This window comes from Nesoenas mayeri (genome assembly GCF_963082525.1).
Source record: "Nesoenas mayeri genome assembly, chromosome: 3".
Taxonomy (NCBI): domain Eukaryota; kingdom Metazoa; phylum Chordata; class Aves; order Columbiformes; family Columbidae; genus Nesoenas; species Nesoenas mayeri.
Window position 1 is genome coordinate 96,989,148 of NC_137544.1, and position 25,007 is coordinate 97,014,154.

General features: G+C 39.4%; 1 protein-coding gene across 4 annotated transcripts in view; it reads left to right on the forward strand.

Annotated features, from left to right (window-relative positions):
* RPS6KC1 (ribosomal protein S6 kinase C1) overlaps positions 1–24,252 on the forward strand; it is an 89,884-nt gene extending 65,632 nt beyond the window's left edge. For 3 of the 4 annotated variants that reach the window (XM_080343054.1, XM_080343055.1, XM_080343056.1), the window contains 5 exons: positions 5,094–6,671; positions 6,943–7,032; positions 19,362–19,444; positions 20,155–20,250; positions 23,377–24,252. In XM_080343054.1, coding sequence (XP_080199180.1) covers positions 5,094–6,671; positions 6,943–7,032; positions 19,362–19,444; positions 20,155–20,250; positions 23,377–23,487 — 1,958 coding nt within the window. In that variant the 3' untranslated portion in view covers positions 23,488–24,252. The remainder of the gene's footprint in view (positions 1–5,093; positions 6,672–6,942; positions 7,033–19,361; positions 19,445–20,154; positions 20,251–23,376) is intronic. The other variant, XM_080343057.1, reaches the window with a different exon arrangement.
* Positions 24,253–25,007: the final 755 nt, after the last annotated feature.

The following is a 25,007-nucleotide window of genomic DNA, read 5'->3' on the forward strand; positions in this document are numbered from 1 at the left end:
ACCATTGGGAAGTTCAAGGGTAAAATATTAATTTAATTTGGCAATGGCTTGAATTGTAGCAAATTCAGGGGAAGTTTTAATGTTACGTGCAGACATTATGTATTTAATAAGAAGCTTACTATTTCCTGTTTGTAGTAGATTTTAACTGTATTACTAAGTGCAGCACTATTGAGTTGTGTATGGAATTCTGCAAGCTTGACCACAGGCTCTTGCTCAAGATGAAGACTTTTTCTCTTTTGTTCTTTTGGTAAATCATGGTGTCATGACATGCTCAGAATTTGTGAGCGAGATCTTGTGTTCTCTTACAGGCTTTTCTCAAGGCCACAGTTAGAGGCTTCAAGGGTGTCTCAGAAGCACCAAAGGCCATAAAGTTATCTTGTAGCTTTGTTGGAAAGCACTTGGCAAATTCTAGTGTGGTAGAGAGCCAGTGTGATGTTAATAAGGCCTTACTTCTTGGCACTACTAACTCCAGAAATTTTAGAAGCAGATGCTTCAAAAATAGGCTGGGGGGCTTCCATGGGACATCAAAGTTTAAGTGGCTGTTAGAAGCTGTCAAATCTCTTTAAGCGTAAACAAGCTGGAGTTCCTATCAATCTGGAGAGCACTCAAGAAACTTCATGCTGAAGAGGCTTGCTGCACAGAGGAATTGATAGACAACACGGTAGCGTTCCGACTTGCAAAGCTGGGGATTTTCATTAGGAAGGGAGGTAGAACTAGCTGTAAATATTTGACAGTAATCGGGAAATGTAAGAAAGGTGATATGGTTTTTGGCAAGTGACTTTTTCAGGAGGCTGCTTTGAAATGATAGCTTTTGCTCAAAGTGCATCGGGAAGCGGGAGCTTTGCCTAAACCAGCAAACTTTGTAGCGGAGATTCACCAGCAGCACTGGTAGCAGCCGTAGGTACTGAACTCTGGTGTTTGTAACTATTGTCATGTTAGAGATTAGGTTGGAGATTGGCTTCCAATTCATGTGTGTGCTGCAGCCCCACTGTGGCTGCCACTGGGATGCTGTGAAACATTATTAATGTGTTATCATGGTAGTGCCGATGTGTCTGGTTTCCTTTCAACTTAGAAACTCCTCAAGTGTAATTTTATGTAGTCATTGTATATTAACATAATGAAGTTTACTAGTAGCCATGTCTTTATTGAAAAGGGGGAGAGTGATTCTAATAAAACCATAGGGTTGTTCTTTTTCCAGTAAGGAAGAATATTAATTCAACGAGGTGTGTGATTACAATTGGTACTTCTGGCCATAATAAATTCTTATGCAGTGATGTAGAGAGCTGGACCAGATTTTGGATAATAGTTCAAGCAGATGTCTTTCAGTACTGTTTTTCCTTCCCTGTCCTATCACAATTATTTGGAAGCCTGAATTGTTCAGTTTGACTTTGTTTGGGCTTTCCTAAAAACAGCGATTACCGCATTCTTAGCTGCATTCCGGTTCTGTAGGAATTGGCTTATATCATCCTGCAGAGTAAACTCATGGGCCAAGCTAGCAAAAGCCATGGATTTATTTTGGAATATGTCCCCTTAGTCAGGCAGTCTTGCAGGATGTGAAGCTGAAATGGTAAGTGTCTGCAAACTGGGTTAGGAAAAATCCAGCAGGTCAGGAATTTTTCTTGTCAGCTAGAACAACAACGTGGTTAGAAGACTAAATTTGCTGACCTGTTAGGTTTTCTTTTATCCTATGATATGTGCTGTGTAGCCTCTACATCTTGTTCTCTTTAATGTTCCTGCATCAAGTGCTGTTAATAACAAAAACTGCAGAAATGTTTGAAAGAATATAAAAAATGTATGAACCTAACAAGATTCCTAGCCAGCTTCATCACTTGGCCACTTTATGCTGAGATTTCCTGTTGATTGTTTTGGACACTAACTTTTTAGATTCTGCCACTTGAAGCAGAGGTATAATCTCTAGAGTGCTGAAAATGTGGTTAAGTAAGGCACATCTAATAAGTAATTTTACATTGAATACCTGCAGAGAATGTGGAGCTTGGTGACGTTCATGGGCTAATAAAACCAGAAAGAGTGAGCTAGACTGGTTGTAGAGTCAATTCATGGTAGAAGAGAGCAATCTTAATAATTAGTTATGTTAATGTCGTATTTCTGAAATTGTATTAAACACTAATAAATTTAGCTTAAAATGGTAGCTTTTATAGTTATTTAGTATGTTAGACTATGTGACAATGATTGAAGCATACTTGTTTGGATTGATTTCTGTAATTTTAGTTTTTGTAGATTCCTGATAGTATATTAATATGGCTTGCTAATGGGTTTTCTTGATCTTACACAACACATGGGGAGAAGGGGAAAGATTATTAGTATGTCATTCATAAAGGCATAATTATATACCCAGATACAAATATCACTCTTGTTTGACCCTAGATTGGACATTTTCAGAAAGGAACAAAATTGTTGTTTTTCACTATAGAACACAATTATTGAATAGCATTTATTTACGTATTTCCACTTGACCAGGAGGCCAGTTTTGAAATATTTGTGTGTAATCATATTTGGGCACAATAAAAATATATTTCGGTGTTTACTTGCATTTAACTCTACAGTGGAGTTGCAGTAAGTTGTGATTTCTACTGTGATTTCTGAGCCCAAGTAATTATTAATGAGCAACCTTTTTAATAAAAAGTACTGAAGTAATAAACACTAGTAATATGAAGATGGAAATACTTAGCACTTGCTTGTACTAATTAATCTAATGCAGGTAGGATGGGGAGACTTTGTGTTTTATTAAATGCAGTAGTGGCATGGTTGTCAAATAAGATTTTATTGTTTGTTTTGAAATGACCCTGAATAATTCCATGCCTAGTTAATAAACTCAGCAAAGTTATTTTGCAAGCACTGTTCTTAAAATAATTTAATTGAAATTTCTAGTAAAATTAATTGTTCCATTGGAATCTCGAGGTAAAATTTAACTTTTGTGTTGCATCTTTTGTCATGGATGAAAGCGTGAGGAAGAGAAGGAAGTCACACATATGCAAAAATATGTATGTTCTCTCATTCTGTTTTCTGCTATTTTCCTTTTCCAGCCATTCCATATCAAAAGCATGGCTAAATGTAAAGCGTAAAATTAAAGCGTAAATGTAAGCGTAAAATTAGAACAACAACAACAACAACAAAGGTGATTATGGCATAGCAACTTTTATTTTTACGGAATCAGTTTAAAACCAGTAATTCTGAATTCCTGTGCCAGCTGCAGGGCTCGGAAGCCATGGGGGTGCTCTGGCTCTGCCCTTGCCCTGCTGAGCAGATGTATAGCTCATATTTAAGGCAAGTGGCTTAATTGTAAAGAGCCTGTATGGCCCCAGTGCTTGTCCTGGAGGCAGGAGTCCTGCTTTTTGGGCACTTTCGGCAGGACCAGGGCCCTTGGTTGCACTGACATGGGGTGACTGGTTGCACTGGTCCAGGCAGGCTCGGACTAAGTTTCTAGGCTGAGGCCTGCTGCTCTGCTGGCAGTGACAGTGGCTTGCCACTGTGTGTAGGTGTTTTGAATGCATCTTTGGGTAAGTATGTGAAGTGCTTATGCAATACAGAGGTCAGTATAGAAGATCCTGTTCCCTTCTCTGTGAGTGTTCTTTTCATTTACTCGGCATCCTTCCTCATCATCTTCTAGAAGGTGGTGAGGGTCACTCTGACCTACTTAAGTTTGTTTGTAGCTTATGGCAGAAAGCATGTGGATTAAAGGATCTAAATTGTCATTTTTACCATTGGACTCAAGCTGTTAGAATTCCCTCTGAATATTTTTAATATACTTAGTTTCACCAGAACCAGTGAGATTTTTTTTTTCCCCTTCAAAAATAAGTCTTGTCTTAGCCAGGGGGATGGAGGGCAAGAAAACTCCACATTATATTATTCAAATTCATTTTAAAAGTATGAAGGTTTTTCTGCCTTTGATAAGTTATTTTTGAAATACCTGGGAATATATAAAACCTGTTCCTAGGTAATGGAAAAATACTTCCTTCTTTTGTTGTACTTTTTAAGGGAGTTTTGTCTGATCTGGAAAGTGTTTAAAAATAACTATTAAAGACTGTATTTGGAAAAATAGAAAACCCTGTTTTACCCAAGTAAGTAAAAAAAGACAACAAAAGTCAAAACTTGCGGATGCCCAGTGGGCTGGATACTTATTTTTTTCTTACACAAAGATTTTGTTAGAACTGTATTTTCCAGAATTTCTATACAGCCTTTTAAGTTGAAAGGTCTTGACTTTGCATTTTTCCGTAAGTTATCAAAGGTGACTTTCTAGCTTTCAGCCAAATTCTTTGGCACATGCAAGAGATGCAGTAGCTTCTTGATCTTCTGCAAACGATGTTTTGTTATCTGTAAACTTCTTTATATGTGCAGCATTTGGAAACACAGAGTCCTGTCTTGTATTTCTTAAGTATTACTTTTGGAGGTATAACTTGTTTAGAGTCTTTGATGAGAAGGAACTGGTGTGGCAGTTAACTTGGAGTATTGATAAATCTTTGTGTACTGCAGCAAGGCATAAGAAACTCTGTGGAGTTCTGAAGTTACAGAAATACATCCATATCTAACAAAAAAATCCATTCTTTTCAAAGAGAGAAACAAATCCTTAAAGTATTCTGCTAATGAGGTAATTCCCTTCCCCTTACCAAACTTGGTAATTAGTTTTAAGCCTGTGTCCCTTAATGTTGCTTATGAACTTGGAGCTGTGATACAGAAGTATTCGTACAGGCAGAACTAGTGATGGGCACTAAACCATTTGATCTTCCTGGGTTTTTGCTTTCTTTTGAGACAGCAGATGGAGAGTAGTCACCACCATGCAACTTGAGACAGACTCTGAAATGAGACTTTACTGAAGTTTTTTTTTTTTTTAAAGCTTAATCTCAGATGTGACTCTTTAAATATTTATGTATTAATATAAATCTACTTGAAAAGGAAGTTGTGATCCCTGTAATTATTTCCTCCTGAGGCAGTAGATCCAACTTGCTCTGTGGACACGAGGAGGTGGGGTATTGTGACAAAAAGGGTATTTTCCTGTTTAATAATGAAACCAATTCTGTTTTGTGTGAAATGGAGAGATTTATTTATTTATTTATTTCCTCTCTCTTTTCTTGCAGGAGGAAAACTCTGGTCTTATGTCAGTAAGTTCTTAAACAGAAGTCCTGAAGAGAGCTTTGAAATTCCTGAACGGAGAACATCCAGTTCAACTAAAATTTACCTGGAGCAGCCGACACCTAGTCCTAAAGAAATGGGCAGCAGCGCTGATTCCCGAGACAGCTATGGGGAGAGCATGCTGAAGGTGGTCCCACTGAAGAGCAGCCTCACGCCAAGCTCTCAGGATGACAGCAGCAACCAGGAAGATGGCCAAGAGAGTTCAAAGTGGTTGGACTCGGGATCCAGCTCCGAAGAAGAGTGCACTACTAGTTATTTAACATTATGCAATGAATACGGGCAAGAAAAAATTGATTCTGGGTCTCTAAATGAGGAACCGGTGGTTAAACTGGAGAGTGAAGGTCTAAATACCAAAGAGAGAAGTTGCTTACAGAAGTGCAGCGTCGTTGGCAGTGACAGCTTCAACTCTCAGGTGGCATCTCAGGAACGAAAGCTTTTCATTGATGACACCGAGTCAGAAATAGCTAGTCCTACTAGGATATTGGACTCATTAACTAAATCCAAGAACAGCCCCATGGAACTCTTCAGGATAGACAGCAAAGATAGCACTAGTGAGCTCCTGGGGCTTGATTTTGGAGAAAAATTATATAACCTGAAGTCAGAATCTTTGAAGCCATTATTTTCTGTCCCAGATCATGACAGAAGCTTGGATGCCCTAGAGACCAAAATGGGTGTGAGAGCTCATGACACTGTAAGCAGGGGTTCAAATGACTCTGTGCCAGTTATCTCCTTTAGGGATGCTGCTTTGGATGATGTAAATAGTGTTGATGAAGGAAGGCCTGATCTCCTAATAAACTTACCTGGTATGTCTGATGAAACAGAAGAGGCAGCAATGTCAAGGCCAACAAAGTTTACAAAAACTGATAGGGACATGTTGGAAGTAAAGTTATTAGAAAAGCCTGATGTCTTACAATTAAATAATTCTGCAGAACCATGCAAAGCATTTGATCAAGAGCTAGATCATGTGGCACCAGAAGTGGGAGATTCTTCTCACGAGGCAGCACATGGACAAAGCGGTGTCTCTCAGGGAGCTCTTGGCACCCTCTTTACCTCTGAGCAAGAGGTAGGTAGTTCAGAGGGTGGCACCCTGTTTCAAGGGCTTGGAGACTGCTCCTTAAATGTGGCCAGCAAAGAAGAAAGTTTGCTTGTTTCCAGCCAGCTTTCAGGTGCTCAAAATGTTAGCTTGGACGGAGACGTGTTAAGAAACGAAGCAGTCTTGCTATTTTCCGATCAAACGGAAGACTTTGGGAAAGAGGGAACAGACCCATCTGTGTTATCAGCAGCTGAAAGTAAAAAGACAGCACCAAAGAGGGAAGACAAAATAGCAGTAGCAGGGGAGAAGGAAATACATCAAATTTTTCAGGACCTCGACGAAAGATTAGCGGTAACCTCCAGGTTTTATATCCCAGAGGATTGCATTCAAAGATGGGCAGCTGAAATGGTTGTAGCCCTTGATGCTTTACATAGAGAAGGAATTGTGTGCCGCGATTTGAACCCAAACAACATCTTATTGAATGATAGAGGTCAGGAACTTTTGCAAATGCATTTCTTTTTATTCGCTGTTGCTTCCAATTAACTGAGTAGGCGTTTTATCTTGTAATTAGTATCTTCATTTCCTGTCTAGAGCTTCATTATCAGTGCAGCAAATTCACCCCCAGTAATAGCTTCTAGTACTTAATGATGCCATTATTCTTAATGATACTGTTTTTAGCTACAAAAGGAGTAATTACAGTTCACTTCTGCAGAAAATGGAAGGGAAAAATGTTTTGATTTCTCCTGTCGTTTTGTTTTTAGGACACATTCAGCTAACGTATTTTAGCAGGTGGAGGGAGGTTGAAGATTCCTGTGACAACGATGCCATAGAGAGGATGTACTGTGCCCCAGGTTAGAGCAATCACCTACAATGTTTCACTTGGAAAGTAGATGAGCAGCTTTCGCTTTCTCACGGAGCCTCTATAGCATAGAGCTCGAGATCGTGCAATGTCTGAATTTTCTTTTTCTTGAATGTCTTAAAAAGCTAGAGGGTTCATAACTGCTTTATTGCTGAGCCGCGGTGGTGGTTGTTAGATCGTTTTCATAAAGCGTAATTTTATTCAATGTCTTGTTTAAGCAAATTTAAGGAATGTTTTGTTTTCTTGCAGTTATTTGCTATGTGTGAATACATTCTGATAAGTGAAGAGAGCAAATAAGGGAAAGGGCAGGCTGAAAAGATGACGCTGAGAGTCTTAAAAATACAAAAAGATGCAAAGAACATGGGGAAAAAAACCGACATAGCGGTTTGAAAAATACAACCCTAATAGGCTCAGAGATGCCACTGACATTTTTGATGAGCTACAGTGGGCTTTGAAATAGTTTAGAGAGCTCTTTTCTTAGAACTGCTTTCATCAATCACGAGGGTGATAAAATCAATATCTCTTGGGTTTTTATAGCAAGGATGGCACTTGAAACCGAGCCCTCCCTCTTTTCCTTTTTCCAATTTATTTTCTGCTAATATAGTGGTCAAATGGTAGTGACAGCCAAAAGTCAGCTGTCTTATAACTTCATGTTTTAAAAATTTCATAGCTAGCTTAAGAAAACTAGTTTTAGAGTTGAATGAGTACTGGGAGGCTATTCAGATTATCAGTTTTTCTTTTTTTATTCTGAATTTGAAATGCCAACATACTCTCTCTGCTGAGCGCATGGTCTGGCTAGGCATTGCAGCCTGGCGTGCAGGTAGTGCTCAGGCTTGAGTCTGCAAATATGCTCCAAAATGCAGCTAAAGAATAAGAGTTATCAGCAATGGAAGACAAATAAACACCTGATGCCAAAGTGTGCCTTAGTCCCCTGACTGAAATAAAGTAAGGAACTGATCTCTGTGACAAAAGGGTGGTAGAATCTCAATGAAAATTTGAATGCCAGCATCTTGAGATAAATAGTAAATAAAAATCTTTGCTGTCCAGGTGCAAGTCAAAGGGGAAATGGCAAGTATGACAGAGAAGCAGAGAAGAAATTATTTTTATCTGTCAAAGCAAACTCAACACCTTCATTCTACCCTCGCCCCACTTTAATTGAACAAGAAAACTGGGGCATCCGTGCATTTGAGAATCCCAGCAATTCTTGTGGTTGTGAAATTAGAACCGTGTCCTGGTTGCCATCCCACCGTGTTAGAAAGCGGCGTTCTCCTGCCTCCCTCACCCAGCCTCGCACAAAGCTCTCCCAGCCGGGCAGTAGCAAAGATGGAAGCGCAGCCTTTTCCCGCCCTGTCACCATTAATGAGCTGTGAAAGTCAAAGCTTAATTTTTCCATATTTTAATGAGGATCCAAAGAGAGGCTTTTTTTGCCCCCTAAGCCCCAACCAGCCAACTCCTGCAGTAATTAAGTGTTTAGGGAGTGGTTTAAATAATATTTAAAAGTCCCCAAATGCAAGAATAAAGTTTTCCGTGCCATCATTATTTCCACCTCGCAGCACAGGTATGGTGTCCACCTGGGCTTTCCTTGGTTAAGTTGCTCTCGCCTCTCCGCCCTCTCTGCCCTACCTTGAGCTGCCGTTTGCTTTCTGTGTCTGTGACTGGTGAGCTGCAAGATGAACATTTGCAAATGCAAATATTAGATATATGTGAGATGGCTGAATTGATGCTGCTCTGTGATTCCTACCTTTCATGTTTCTTAATGTTCTCTGTGCAAAGTCTACTCTTAGTATAGCTATTTCATGCTAATTTTTGCATAGGAGAGTAACACTTGGTATAAGTTAGCAGTACAAAATATATTTCGGAGCTAAGTGCCATGCTATTCTGAGCAATGATTTAAAACCTGTACTTTCAATAATGATGTATAGCTGAGTCCGAAGCAGCTTTCTTAGGGCTACTGCTGCTGGTAAACCTTGCTCTAGAACTTCTGATCAGTGTTTAAACAAATAGTCATGTTAGTGGGCTTTCTTTAGGCTCTGATGTTAGGGGGAAAACAAACAAACAAAAAAACCCAAACCAAAACAAATCCAACAACAACAAAAAGTAAAACCAAACCAAAACAATAAAAAACCCCGAAACTTATTTGGATTATCATTTTTCATTGTAAGGAGTTTACCGTGTCCCTGAAACACGTCTCCCCTTTAGCGTGATAGCATTGCTCTACAAACTGCTTCTTGGAATAAGGCTTTTGAAATTATAGTTGCGCTTCAGTACACTAAGAGAAATTGGCAACTTCGTGGTTTTTTTAAGTTATTATTCTTTTTAAATAATTATTTTTAAGTTGCTTTTCAAAACTGATCGTAACTGTTCTTCACAGCTTGCTTTTTTCCTGCTGAAAGAACAGCTACAGTTTTGTAGAGAAGAACAAGTGATCTTTCCAAAATTTAATCAGGTCTTTTGATTTCTTATGCTACGATACAGTGACTGAATAAAGTGACTCAAAGCGAGTCTTTATCTTGTTCTGGATTTTCCTGGTGTTGCCAGTACTGTGTGCTGTTGCCTTCCCCTGGGTACTCAGCCTTCCCTCTCCTTTTCTCTCCTGATTGAAGGGTGCAGTAAACTTGGCTGGTACAATTTTGTTTCCATGTGTTTAGCTCGGTGTGTGTTTTCATCGGAATTCAGGATAGAAGAGGATTTGAATACAGTAACTTCCATGTTACGTGATTTCAGTGTTTTGTTATTAGAAGTGTTCAGTGTTTTGTTATTTGCACTCAAAATTATCCAAGAAAGGGAAGGTATCTTTATCAAAGCATTGCCTTTTAGGCTTTGGTGTTGGAGATTGAGAACAGGTGATAAGTCCTGGGATGCAGTTCTGTTTCTGCACTGGTTTTTGAGGAGCAAATTTTGTAGGCAGAAAAAGGAGAAGGTGAATGTACAAGTTAAACAGATTGCAGGATATCTTCAATTTAAAATTGTGGGAAATCATATTGCAGAGTTATGTGAAAGACATAAAAATGTATTTGAAATTATTTTATCTTTTTAATCAACAAGATTTCTGGTGTTACTGTTTTACAGCACAAGTTATAAAGTGCTTAGAAGTGAAGTGCCTAATGACATATTTAAATTTTAAGGTACTTTATGGGTTCAAGGAAAATATGGAATCTAAATTTCACAATTTATATATCAGAATCTAATTCCTAGAGAGGTGAGGGATAATAATGTATTAACGTTGGAGCTTTTCAGACCCAGGGGAGAGCAGAGGTCCAACTATGGGGAGCTTGCTTTCAGGATCTAGGATTTTGTGTTTGGGGTTTCAGTGCCCCGGGTTGTGACCTTGTATTAAAGCAAAACAAGAGTAGTTTTGGTACAGAAACAGTGATTAGAACCTTGCTGTGTTGAACAGCAAGGACTCGCCCCACTCTTGTTATCCTACAAAAAGCAGAGAGGCAACGTGGCTGCAAATGTAGAATGCAATGTATGTATAAAAGACTAGAACAAATGCAAACATTATAAGTGAAGAAGTGTCAAAAAGATGAGGGAAGAGAGGGCTTAAGATGCTGCATCCTATTCCGTGCTAGCAATATAATTAATTTTGTGTGGAATAGCAATCGTGACTTTATATCGTGCATAAATTAAAAGCAGGGCTGGATCTGTTGCAAGAAGCGGCACTTCTGCGCTTTTGACGGCAGGTGGCATTGTACCATTAATGGATTTTGCGGCTGCACTTGCTGCTTCTCGTTCGCCTGGCTTCACAGAAGAGCTGGAGACGGAAGATGCGGTTTATTTGTAACGATTTACATATCGAGAATTGTGCTCTCAAGCTCGGGGCCGTGGTGTGTTGTAGTGCTGTTGAATCTGTTGGTAAAGCTGGGTAACTCTCTTTACTCCTGCATAGTTCTACTCAATTTAAAAAAGAAAAGTTTGTGCTGAACCAACTACAGCAACAACAAAGCTATCTGCAGATGCTTAAAAGTAGCACCCGTGCTATACTTTGATTAATGGCCAAACTAAATCTTTGCTGTTCACCTTTGATAAGTCAAATGTTGTTTCTCTAACCCACAAGGGAAATGATGGATTATAAATCATCCCCTATAAACTCAACACCACTTCAAGTAAAACTGTGGGGCTTTTGGCCAAGAATAACCTATTTGCTTTTAAAGAAGAAATTATGCACTTTAACTGAGAATTTTTGCTGCATTAATACGGTTAAGGTGACAAACATGAGGTTTATGTGTTTGCGTTTTTTTATTTTTCTTTAACTTTCCTGCTCTTTGTAGTAATTTTGTTTTCTGAACGTTTTAAAGTGTAAGCAGCTGATGTCTGAATATAAAGTTAATAGTGGATCGGATGAGAATGATTCACTTCTGTTTAAACAGCCCTTTGCTCTCCATGCCCCCTGAGAACTCTTATCACTTATTTGTCCAAAAAACCCCACAAAAACTAACAGAAAGCCCCTCGCGTTATCCACCTGCCTGGTGGCTCATAGTATCAGCAATGTATCTCTTTATCTCTTGGTTAATGTGCCTTGGTATTCTGAAGGGGGGAAAATTCCAGTAACAGATTCAATTTACATGGACAGAAACTTGAGCAAATGCCAGCCTAGCAGGGGGGCCATTATTCTGCTCTATAAATAAGTTTAAAAAAGAAAGAAACACACACACAAACCTGTGAATCAACATGTTTTGGTCTAATTGAGGGAAAAGCAAGATAGATGAATTTTGAAATGCAAATGATCACCTTCTGTTATTTAAGTATCGGTTTTGCCAACTTTGTGATCTTAAGTATAAAGAGTTGTTACCTTTTAAATGGAGTAATAATGATGTTCCATTCTTGATAGTTATGATTTTTAAAACCAAATGAGTAACTTTTCAAAAAAGTGCTGTCGTAGTATGCTTAATACCTGTGAGAGAAACAAAATTGTCTACAGCCTAGTCAAGACTATTTTCAACTAAAACAGATTAAGTTGAAGGTTTACTCATAAAGAGAAATCTTTTAGGTACTTTTTTGATCTAACCTGTGAAATGTCATGTTGTAGAAGCGGCTTGCTGGTCTAACACCTTGTGTAAATACAATGTGTGAATGAAATGCTTTATTTACACTCTCAGAGTTCTCGTCCCAGCAGTGGGGATGTGTTCTGTCACATCCCTGTAGTGTTTTTGGAGGACGAGATTTCACAGTGGGGCTGCCTTTGGAACCTTTTTTCTTTCTTGACCGAACAATGAGTTTTCACCCAACGGTATTTACTAAAAACTGGTGATTTTCATGTTGAGATCATAAAGCCAAAGGGAGCTTAGCTTCGTAGAAAATTTAAGTAGGAAACTGGCCATCAGTAATTTATCATATTATTCTTACTGCTTTCATAACCAGGGTGCTATAATGAAACCTTATTTACAAAAACCAGCCTTCACAAAAACCTGCACAGAAATATATGGTATATTTAGTTTTAACTAACCTGCTACTAATTGTACACGATGCAAAACCTAAGCAAAAAAAAAAAAGGCTTTGTGGGTAAATAATTTTGTCCTGCAAAAGACCAAAATGTTTCAGTGTGCAGCCTGATTTTCATACTTGCAAATGAAGATGTCATTCCTGGTCTTAGACAATTGAAAATACAGATGTGGAGTGCAGCTGATAACCTAAAACATATGGCATGAAAATAAAAATTGCAAGGTTGCTATTATTAGCCTGTATGCTGTAATTTTTATTTACTGAATAAGGAAAAAATGCTCTCCCTCTGTTTACCAAATAGATATTTGATGCTGGAAAACCTGCATATTATTTGTGCATATGTTTTTCAGTAAGAATTTGCAGGCACTCATTAAAGCTGCTGTTCTGTATTATAGTAATTTAATTTGAGTAGGTTGTTTAAGAAGCAAAAATAACTGTGGTAGATTAAAGTGCCATTGACCCTGAGAGGTGTCGAGGGGTGGGCTGGTCTCCTGGTTATAGTGTAAGACTGGACTTCCTAGATTTTAACTCTGACTCTGTCCTGGCTTTTTGTGTGACCGTAATGTCTTGGGATAATCCTGAAAAGGAAAATAGAAAACAGGGCAGGTGAATGAGCTTTGAGCAGCAAAGACAGAAGGACGAGCTGGATTGATTTGGAAAGCCCTGGCAATACGAAACAGGGCTAAACATTAACAAGAAAAAAATATGTAGCTTTTGTGAATAACACTGCAGGAAAAAAGTACTGATTATTGGGAAGCTGGGAGTAACAACTGTACAGCAACAGTAGAGCTTTCCAAAGGCACCTGAGTGCCCCACAGAAAACAGTGGCGATTGACTGCTCCCAGAATAGTGAGATGTCATGAACGTGGAGTAGGTAATTGAACGCAGAGGTTTGGGGAGAGGATCAGGTATTTTCTGAAAAGAATCTGATGTGGTTTGGCACTTGGGCTTGTTGTAAGAACACTCCATGTTTCAGGTGAAGTACGTGTTCTTGTGGTTTTTCATAGACCTTTTAGTAGAATAAGAAGTAAGATGTACTGAAGCTGTCGATTTGTAAAAATCTGGTGTTTTAGTCTGGCTGGCATAAAAGCCATTTAATAACTATGGAAGAAACTGTAATTTACCTGTGTGGTGTGATTGTTTTTGGATTTTATTTATTTTCTTTTTTACTTTTTTAAATTATTATTATTATGGATGGGACTGAAACTTGAAGATAGTATAGAAGGTGCCTGTTGAAAATAAATGGAGCTGGCTGAAAGGTTAATTAGTGTTTGCTTTGTTTTGATGACAGAGCAGTAAAAAGTTTCTTAGTCTCCTTTGGCACCTAATCATTTTAGAGGAAGTTTTAATTCCATTTTGGACTCCTAAAGGGAAGAAAGAACACAGTTCCCTCTATTAATTCTTTTTCTTTTAGTGACATGAGGAAATTTCTTCCAAAGAGGAACATAGATGCTCATATGATTTCAATACCTTTAAGATGAAACTTCCTATTTTCATACTCCATTTGATCTTAGCAGAGGTTCATTGGACTTGCTTCACTACTTTATTGTTTAAAGACCATGATAAACTTTTTATATTTAACCATACATGGTTCAATACTGTGTTTTATAAATTGCTAAAGCCTTTTAGGCAAAGCATTATGGCCAGATTGCTTGTGTGATCTGTTATTTAGTGACTGTATCTTACGATATCATGGCTGACTGAGTCTGCCTAGAGTAAATTAGCTTGGACTCATTTTACTTGGTTCTCTGCAAATGCTTCTTTACATATATAGATATTAAAATATGATAAAATAGTAAGCCTTTAAAATTAAATGAGTGTAAGGTAAATAGAATTTCTGAAGCGACTCTAACGTGGTGTGGGTTTTTTTTTTTGTGGTTTGGTTTTGTTTGTTTGTTTGTTTTTGCTGCAATACTGTTTATGTTAATGGCCACAGAAGAGGAAAACATTGTGTCTAGTGTTTTCAGGATGTTGGACAAGTCCATTTCTTCCTCAATGGTTCCAGACACCTGATGGTGGTTCACATGGATCTCCTTATTTTCTTACCAATGCAGAAATGATAATGGAAGGTCTGCTGTTTCTGCTTGAAACACGGGGTAAGGGAAGAGGACGATTCTGCTTTTGAAATGTTTTGTCAATCCACCAAGAGTCAAGTGGTTCCCTTCTTAATTCTGCGAAAATCACCTCAACACGAAGCCTTTCCTGACGCTTAGGTGTTTGAATAAGCAGTACTTCCACCTACAACCTGTTTTCTCATGAGCTGATTTATGGTCTCATTCCTAATTCAGATATATGGGGTTTGTTTCAGTGTTACAGTTTATGCTACAAAGTTTTGGGTGAGTTTTTGTTCTGATGGTTCATGAGCAGTCTGCTCTCATCATATGAAGGACATTGAGGTACTAGAAAGAGTTCAGAGGAGAGTGATGAGGCTGGTGAGGGGTCTGGAGCACAAGTCTGATGAGGAGCAGCTGAGGGAACTGGGGCTGTTCAGCCTGGAGAAAAGGAGGCTGAGGGGAGACCTTATCGCTGTCTGCAACTACCTGAAAGGAGGTTGTAGCATGGAGGGGGTTGGTCGCTTCTCCCAAGTAGCAAGTGATAGGACAAGAGGAAATGGGCTCAAGTTGTGTCAGAGGAGATTCAGATTGGATATTAGGGAAAAACTCTTCATGGAAAGGGTTGTCAGGCACTGGAACAGGCTGCCCAGGGCGGTAGTGGAGTAACCATCCCTGGAGCGGTTTAAAAGGCATTTAGATGAGGTTCTTAGGGACATGATTTAGTGCTAGAGTTAGATTATGGCTGGATGGTCTCTTCCAACTGAAATGATTCTATGATTCAGTGAATGCCCAAGCCCGCCTTTAAGCTTGGCTTCTGTTACTTTCACTAGTGTTTCTATGTGTGGGTTGGGAGGTCTTATTGTCAGCCCTGGAGCAAACTGTATTTGGGAGAAAATGTTTGAGGTGTGATAGTAAAAGCCTTTGAAATCCTTCAGCGTGAAGGCTATGTCTTAAGGTTCTGAAGAAAGAATGAGAAAACCAGCCTTGGTGTTATGGTTAATAACTTTATTGAGGATATGTGTTCAAAAGAGGTGAAGTCCTGCTTTTCTGCTTTAGAACTGGTGCTTCTGCTCAAAAATACAGAGCGTTGTCAGCTACGTATCCCTTCTGAGGAAGTAAGGTGTTACTGTGTGTAATGCAAATATTGAGATAAGTATGGAAGCCAGAATGAAATGGCCTTTCAGTTGAGCCGGCTGCTCTGGAAAGACAGTGCTGGGTAGCGAAGGCGTTTACCTGGACCATCAGTCTCGGTCTGGACCTGACAGCATTTTGCAAATCTCCTTCCCTTCATTTACCTGAGTGGATGCTGCTGGCATGTCCTACCTGGTGCTATGTGATGTATGAGTGTGCATCAGGAAGGGAGAAGGAAGCGAAAGCTCCCCCTTTGAATGAAGTTGCAGTGAAGTTGGAAGAGCTGGCAATATTTTTTCACCCCACTTTTTAAATTTATCCTATTTAAAAGAGTTTTGTATTTGAAAATGCTATTATTTTTTTTTTCTGCCAGTTTTGTACCGCTAGCTCAACACCAGCACTGTGCATGTGGGTGCATACGTTTGTGTTTGCACAAATGTGGATAAGGTCCTTGATTTCAAGGTTCATGAAGTAAAAGAATTGGCACAAATATCCCCATGTTATTCACTTAAGCTTATGGGTCGCTACCATTTATTGTCTAAATTACTTTGCTGATGGATTGAGATGAAAATGTTTTCTTAGTGCAGGCAGATATTGTAGTTCAGATTTATTGCAATATTAGGGCTTTAAAAAAAAGCATATGCCTTATGTGGTATATTACATTAGCTGGCTACTCTGTATCACTTGAAAGCACTTTATAATCTATAGTTTCTAAATTTTCCCATGATGTGTAGTCAAGATAAAATGCAGTAATATTGATGTGATATCCTGAACTTATTATGATCAGCGAATTGCATCAGAAGTAATGTGACCTGTTTGAAGTAAGGGAATGTAAACAACACATGTTTATTTGTAGTGTTGAAGATATGGTGGGCTTTCCTGTTGTTGTTGTTTGGTTGGTTTGTTTTGGGGTTTTTAGGAAAACATTTATTTTAATCCAAAGTAAAGAAACTTTGGTACCTAGGGAAAACAGCAGGAAAGCAGACATTAGACAACAGCAGAAAATTTGAGCTAAAATTTAGGTTTTGAAAAAAAGGATACTCGGTTTTTCCCCTCAGCTGAGTTTTCCATTTTCAGTTCTGTGTTGGTTCAGATGACTTGTCCCGCAGTTTCTGCCTTGTGCCCGAGAACCCAGCCAGGGCCCTTCAGCCCAGGTCATAATCTGTGTTGACTGTTGTCATTTCATCCCACTTGTGTCCTTTTGGTCATGGTCAAAAGTGGATAGTAGAGTGTAGAGCTGCTCTTGCAAGAGATCTGCAATGACGTTTGTTTTGACTTGGCATATATTGAAAGTGTTGATTTTTGGAGAAGTGGACTCTAGTTTACTTTTTGGCTCTTTCGGCTCTGTGTCCATATTCTTCATCAATGAAGTAAGGTCACATCGGATTCCCATAATGAACAGTGTGTGATGCTGTGAAAGTCTGAAACTTCAAAGAACTGGATCAGCATCTGTGATTGCCAAAATAAAAGGAAATAATACCAAAACTCGGAACTGAATTTTTGTAATATTTATTTTCCCCATGCTCAGAACGATGTTTTTTTGTTCGTTTGTTTGGTTGGTTTTGGTTTGTTTTTTCACCTTTAGAATATTTTTTTTCTATTGGGCTGTGATTTAGGAGGCTCCTCCCAACTGAATGTCTTTGTGGAAGGGTGGATTATCTCCTTTTGTGGCATTATTCTAAAATTTAAGATGTGTCAATACAGAGAAGTTAATGGTAGTATAGGAACTGAGAATGTAGTAATGAATCCTAATCAACTCTTGCCTTTATTATCCTTTTTCTGGAAAAAGTGTGGAATTTAAAAATAAAAATCTTCACTTATTTGGAAGAAAGCTCTCTTAGTCTACAATATCCACAGGATTAAAGCCATGTGGGAAAGAAAACTCTGCTCTAAAGAAGCCTAAAGTAGTTGATTTTAGATTTTACTTTCCATTCATATTGTGTGGTTATTGAATGTACATAATTGGAACACACAGCGCTAAGAAATCACAGTCAGACTGCAAAGGCATTTCCATTCAGTAGGTTTCACTGAGAGATGCTATGAAAACCTTTCGCCAGCTGGTTCATGTGGAAAGGCCTGAAGTTTGTTTGTTTTGTTTGTTTTGCTTTTCTGTTTTAAAGGGCAGTTACCTATAAGGTTCTTCCTTTCTGAAGGGACATAAAATTAAGTTGTAAGAACGGGTTTTGATTTTTACACAAATTCTCTGAGTTTACTTTAATTTCAACTTCCTCTGGATGCTTGCCTGGGATCTTAAAACATTTGAAAAATACATGTAATTATGCTGATGCGGTTCCTCATGTGGCTGCCATTATATCTTTGTAAAAGTTTCCCCATACTGGTAGAAGTATTAATCTGTAAGGAATGGAATAAATTCTAACGTGTGTCGCCCTTATAGTGATGTATTGGGCGTTCAAACGCCATTAACTCCAACAAACTTTTCAATGTGAAGGATGTCCTACCTCAAGATACAACATCTGACCCATCTTTCCTTGTTGCCCTTGCAGCAGCACCCTTGGCCTGGCCCTATGAGGTGTCCCCCTGCTCAGCATCTCAGTGCATCTCTGCATCTGGGGGAGCCTGGGGCTGCCGCCTTCCTTCCCTTGACCCTGCAGTGTCACTTATCTCTACTTCTCCTTGGCCACGCTCATGCTCAGCTCCATAAAGTGATGAGCAAGATTTTTCAGGCATGCCACAACGTTTTTCACAGCCACGGCTATGTGACTATATGCTAATTGTTGTCCTCTGCTGGGAAGCTGGTGTGGCTTTTGCCACCAAAGCTATTTTAGTGCAGCTTCTGCATTTTTTTGACAGTCAAAATGAAGATTTCATCTTCACTGCAATCCATTTTTCTGCCTGTTTTAGAGCAGACAGCGTGGTGTGTTTGTATTTAATAATTTTTGTAGTTTAAAGCCTGAGTCAGTGAAGGCCAAGTTTTCTGCATGCATCATGCTATTGCATATGTGAATGTGCATTGCCAGAGACTCCGTACCTCCCACCTCGCCTCTCCGCTGTCTCTTGTGCATGGACAGGAATAAGAGAGTGTTGAGTGCCGGCTGGGTGCCTTGGAAAACAACTTTTTGTGCCTCGGTGCAGTTTGGGCTGAGCGGTAGCAATACACAGTTGCTGGCTGCGGTTAGGCGATGTGAAGCAGGTTCAGCACCCATGTCTGGTTCCCAACAGACGAGAGAGGCTGTTGTGGAAAGCCCCCCATATGGTGATCCCAGTGAAGGGTGTGGATTAGCCACGAGGCTAGTCCTGCCCTCTAAGACAGAGCTCAGGGACGCAATAGACTTTTAGAACCTCCCTTGTGCTGCTTTTATGGATGTGTCGGGCCACTCTGGTCAGTCTAGCTCTTCTGACCAGGGGAAATTCTTTAAGTATATTTTGCTTTACTGTGTATCACCATCCAGTTTTAGTCTGGTATAGAAGAATCCTAACTGTAATGCCTACAAGCCTTGAAAATGCCTATGTATGCACAGAAAAGGCAAATTATGCATGAAATGTATAGTGTTGCTGTGTTTGAACAATGCAATCTGTAGGTGGCTAAAGGGCTAACTGAATTGCAGGCATAATGAAAAGCTCTGTGGTATTTAGTATATGTTCTGTCAGCATTTAACAGTCACCTTGTAAATATATGTTAATTTTGAAGGTGTAACTGACCTTTTTAATATTAATTGAAATGTCTTGTCTTTAGAGGTTGGCGCTATCCTAGAAGAGACAGAAGCCTGTGACTGGTGGAGCCTGGGTGCCATTCTTTTTGAACTCCTCACCGGGAAGGTAGGGCTGGGGGGCAAGTTCCTTGATAAAACTGGCATCTTGGCCACTAGTTTCTCACAAGTCGTGTGCCCAGTTGCGATTTTCTTGCTTGTCTTTGTCAGATGTACTTTGCTGAGCTGAGTGCCCTCAATTTGCTTGGTCTGTAGGGGATCAGAGAAACCAAACATGCTCAAGCTTCAGCAGAGCAACTTGATAAAGCCATATCAAACTCGGGAGTGAAAAAACCCCTCAATCCTTGCTGCTCTCTTAACCACAGGGAAATCAGAGTTCTCTTACATTCCTTCTGTACATTTAAGAAATATTTGTCCTCATGGTTTCAGTATTATTTCCTGGTACAGTGTAGAAGCCATATCTTGCTGTTACACATGAATTCAGTATTTTGAGACAAAGAGTGCTCAGCCAAATCAAACTGGTGATTAGTTGACAGTTCTGCATGAAGAAAAGCAAAGTTTAGCAAACTCTCAGACCATTCAAATTTGAGCAGTACAGCACAAGCACTAAGATGTCAACTTTCTAAAACTGTGTCCCCAGGGGGACGTCAGTGCCCGTAGACATTCCTCCCAAAATCAGTACTTCATATGAGGAAGCGCTGAAATTTTAGCTGTGTGTGTTATTTTGAGTGTAAACTATGAGGTAATCCAACAGTACAGTTTTTAAATTAATAAATGTATGTGCCTCCTTTTATTATTATTATTTTTTTTTCCCTCCAGCCTCTGATTGAGTGCCATCCATCAGGAATAAACACTCACACTTCTTTGAGTATACCAGACCATGTATCAAAGGAGGCCAGATCACTTATTCAGCAGGTAATTGAGGGGATAATTTGTTTTCTATAGGTATGTGTGTAGGCTGGACAAATACTTCTCTACCTAAGTTGTTCTGGTGAAGTAAATGTAAAAACACAAAGCTGCTGGCAGGAACATGAATGGGTCTTTTGTCAGCGCTGGTGAATTTTGCCCAGCTGTCTTGTTGTATCTGGAAACTTTAACTTCTGCTGCCAGATGTCTATAGAAAACCAGAGAGCTTTGCCATTTCTTCAAAGAAAAAGTTTGGTCAATGTTCAGTGCTTTGGAAACACCTGCTGGTGATATATGACTGTTTTAGGAGTTTTTCCCTAAATGTTCATGAAAACATTTGTTATGGATTGAATTAAACTCAAAAATATTGATGCATATTTGGCAAGATAGCTCTAAGTACTATGAAACCTGTAACACACTGATTAGAAGTTTTGGCCTTGTCGTCCTTGAAAATCCATAGCTGTCCTCCAGGAAACCTTCTGGATGCCATTTGTTAAGAAAAGTACTTTAAATTGTGAATACAATGACACTTAGAATAAGAAGATAACTGGTATGTTGAACAAAAGGCAGAGTGGGAAACCTTAAAATATAGACAACCTTCCAGACTGATACACAGTTTTCAGACTAGTGGAAATAGTACTGACTACGGGTTTTAGTTCACTCTTAGCTTTAGGTAGTCATGACTGAGACCATAAACTTGTGGTACAGGGTCTAGAATTTCAGGTAATGGTATCTTCCTCCTTCTAGTTAATTTTGGCCTAACTGAGGAAGTAGAGGCTGAATCTGGCCTGTTCCACTTGAGTAGAATAAGTGATATATGTGAACAGTGTTGCTCGGCTTTGAAGAGTATCTTGCTAGTAGGTGCATAAATAATGGCAATCACTTAGGTGTAGATTAGAACAGAACAGAGTGGAAAGTATAGTTCTTGAAGAAAATGAAGGAAAGAGATTTTGAAAATCCAGTGAGTCAATAGACCCAGTGACAGATTGATTTCTTTGCCGTTACTGCGAAGTGATTAATGGAAATGGAACTGGACGTTTGGGCCTCTTATTTTGACTCAGTGACATGAATTCACTGAAGGTGAAAGCATGTGTCTTTGTGTTTCTGGCAAAGGTAGAAAGGGAAGCAAGAAAAGAAGAATCTCATTTTTGTATAATCTGCATTTATATTGTTAAGATGGTAGCATATTGTTACCCTCACCCACAGGTGCTGTGGGAGTCAAAAGGCTAAGGGAAAGCAAAACCGCACTTGACGAAGGGAATTCCTCCCATTAAAACTAGAGCTGAAGACAAATGAAGTCATCCAGTCCACTTCTCTCTGCCAGCGTAGGATCGTTCTTCGCTGCAGACTAATGTATTGCTTATTTCAATGCGCTAAAGAGTGGCTCTTTTGCCACTTGTGGTTTAAGTGGCAAATATGTCTCTGCCACTTGCAGGTACATTACAAGGCCGTAACTGTTCAGAGAACAGTCACCCCAGTGCCTGTTAGGTTAAGCCTTCTAGTGTCGGGTGGTGACTTATCTGGTGGAGGTTCAGTTATATGAGCTAGTAAATCACGTTTTTGTTGTGTGACTATCCAAGGAAGCTGCCATTCATTGTTGAGGAAACCTTGTCAGGAAAAGGAAGAAAGCTCTCTTGGCATGGATAGCAATTTGTCATTGTGACTTTCCTTCCCCCCACTGCCAAGGGTAAGCAGGTCAAAGCACCACAGAATAACTCTCCAGGATCAATGTTCGGCTATACAGAAAACTGTGTCGGATGTTGTCTCCTGCTGTGGCTTCCAGTGCAGGTGACTTCATTGTAAACACCTTCATTTAGCCAGCTTCTAAGAAAACAGAGATCTGTTTATTTCTGTTGAAAGATGAAGTTGTTATTTTTATGTTGGTTTGGTATTTTGTGCCCGGTATTTTTTTTTCAGGCACCTCCATGCTTTACTACCAGCAAAATATGAAATGTGATTTTTCAGTAGGTAGCTGTTGCAGTTTGTGTTGCATCTGCTTTCTAAGATGAAATTTATTCTGGAAGGGCAAACTCCAGGAAACAAGTGTCCATGCTCACTTTCCCCCAGCTGGTGCTGGTTGTATTTCAGCAGAAGGCAGAGAGGCCCTGGCCGCATCGGTTTCTGCTGCCTGGTGGAAGATACTGGAGCAGCACTATTCACTGTCACTGAGCTACCTTTGCTATGTGACATTATGACTGCAAATAGCAGAGCCATCTTAAAATGTGTAAATTCCTATGTTTATGGATGTAGTCTCACTTAGATGTTGAATGCATTAGGATACGAATACACATTGTTCCAAATGACAACTGGGAGAAGTTATCCTATTAGCTGTTGCAGAAAAATCAAGCAAGAAATCATGCCTTTGTACTGGCTATAATTGAATAGAGTATAAACAGTTCTCTAAAACTGCAAAATATTTTTGTGTGTCTTTATTAGTCTCTTTGGAGTGTTACCTTTGCATTCCCTTTTATATGGATTGGTATCTTTAAACAGATGTAAATATTGTGATTTCCTTTTCACATGAATTCAGCATGTGATGTACAACTAAAAAGCAAACGAGGTGCGGAATTTTAGAAAATTTCCGTGAAGCCATTACACTGTTGTTTTTCTTTCATTGGGGTTATGATTTTTCAGTTTTAGTCCATTTGTAGGACTCTTTAAAACTGTTTTTTTTTAAGGAAGTAGGGAACTGTCTGTACTATCATAGGATTTTAGAACCAACTCAAAACTGATGAGACAGAAAGTTAAGTGTAGCCGTAACACAGTGGTGTGAGCAAAGGTTCACATGAAGCAAATGCGGTGTCCAGACTTCTACCGACTCAGACTTTGGCTGCTGCTCTCTTGTTTTAAAAATGAGGTTACGCTTAAAATGAAGTCCCAATGTGCAGTGCTTCAGGGAATTGCCTGCTGTGATCAGTAGTCTCTGAAGACTGTAACACTGAGACTCAAGGAAAGGAGAGTCTTCTTCCATTTACTGGATTTTAGGAATTTCAAGTATGCTTTTGCACTCTTGAAAGTAATTCATAGAGCAGGAAAACAGTAGGATGTCCCTTACCTTAGACCTTTCTGGAACTTTTAAGCAGTTGTTTTTGTTCTTACTCACTGAATCATCTGTATTTTTCTTTTTATATCAAGCTTTTGCAGTTTAATCCTGCGGAGCGTCTTGGTGCTGGCGTTGCTGGTGTTGAAGACATCAAATCTCATCCGTTTTTTGCCCTTATAGAATGGGCAGATCTGCTGAGATGAGAGATACGTGCCCTCTCAACAAACTCAGGTCAAGTGGACAAGTTTCCCTGGCACAGAAGCACCCTGACTGGCTTCCTTTGGATGTCCCAAACCATTTGGACGTGATGACTAAAGGACGTTGGAGCAATCAGGCCAAAAGTGAACATTTTTAACAGGAATCACTGTTTGTACAGGGTGCTAACTTATTTTTACAACAACTGGTTGCTGCGTGTGTGTAAGTCTTTTCACCAGAGGGTGGTTTGGGATGGAACTCCTGGGCAGCGTGTTTAGCGCTGCCAGCTTGTCCACTACGTATGACCAGGAGTGCGCTCCTGGTGCTTCGTCTGATGATTGAAGCGTCTATAGACTGTGCCAGTTGAAAGTATCTTTTATAGTGTCAGTAGAGCATTTCCCTATGCTAAGTGCAGCTGGGGGAGACCAGGGGGAGGAAGCAACAAATAATTTATTAATGGTATATACTGAATAAAATACTAAAATGCTTTATGCGAAAGTTAACATGTTAAAAATAATATATCCATTCAAAATTAAGGAAGCTGTTGCATAATACTGTGGAATGTGTCTTGAAAATGGCATACTGTTTCCAACCGTGTAAAGAGCATATAAAAGGCAAATAATGCTGTCAAATGTTGTACTTTGTTGGCTGGCAATGTCTGTTTAAAACTCTTAACTCCGTTGTATTTGATGAGCTACATGTTAAAGTCACTACAGAAAGGGAAATCTTCTTTTCCTCAGCCGGATAAACACAGCTTTAGCACTCTAATAAGGAGCAAGAAAACATAATGCTAAATAAATGTATAGATTAAAAAAGGAAAAAACTCTTCTCTCATCACTGCAGCCACCACTTTATCACTTAATGAACTTTACTTCCTCTAAGTGTCCTATTTTTAGCTGCCACTTCAGGAAAAAACCTTTCTGCTCGTGCTCTTCTGCTTGAGAAAGCTTCTGAACTCTCCTGTTTGTTTGTTAATAGTCTTAATAAATCAAAGCAAGCCTTCACCCACTCTGCTGCTGGAACAGGAAGAAGCCTGGGATGTGCTCATGCCAAATGACTAAGTGACATCTCTGAGCAAGCCCTAGTGGGTAAGATTTGGGCCTATGCCAATTAGCTGGCCTGGTTGTTTGTTAGAAAGGTCTGGAGATTGGGAGGAGAACATAAGAAATGCAGAATATTTTGCTGTGCGCTGCCTTTGCTGCTAAGCAGCCCTGCTCGTATGGGTTCCTGACGTACAAACGCTGTACGCTGCAATGCTTGTCCAGATTATGGATTTGTGGGTTTTTTCCTAAATGTCCCCTTCGCTCTCACTGTTGTCTTTTTCTTTTTCTTCTTCTCTCCAGCTTTATCCGGAGAACAAAGGGCAAATTCCTTTGGGAAAATGAGGTGACAGCAACGGTTATTGAATTTACAACTCAAAAAAAAAAAAAAAAGTATCCCTCCATTTGTATTTTAGCCATGTATTTTATGGGCACTCCCAAAAGTGCATCTGCACAGTCTCCATCTGTTAGACACCAGGTCGGTGTAT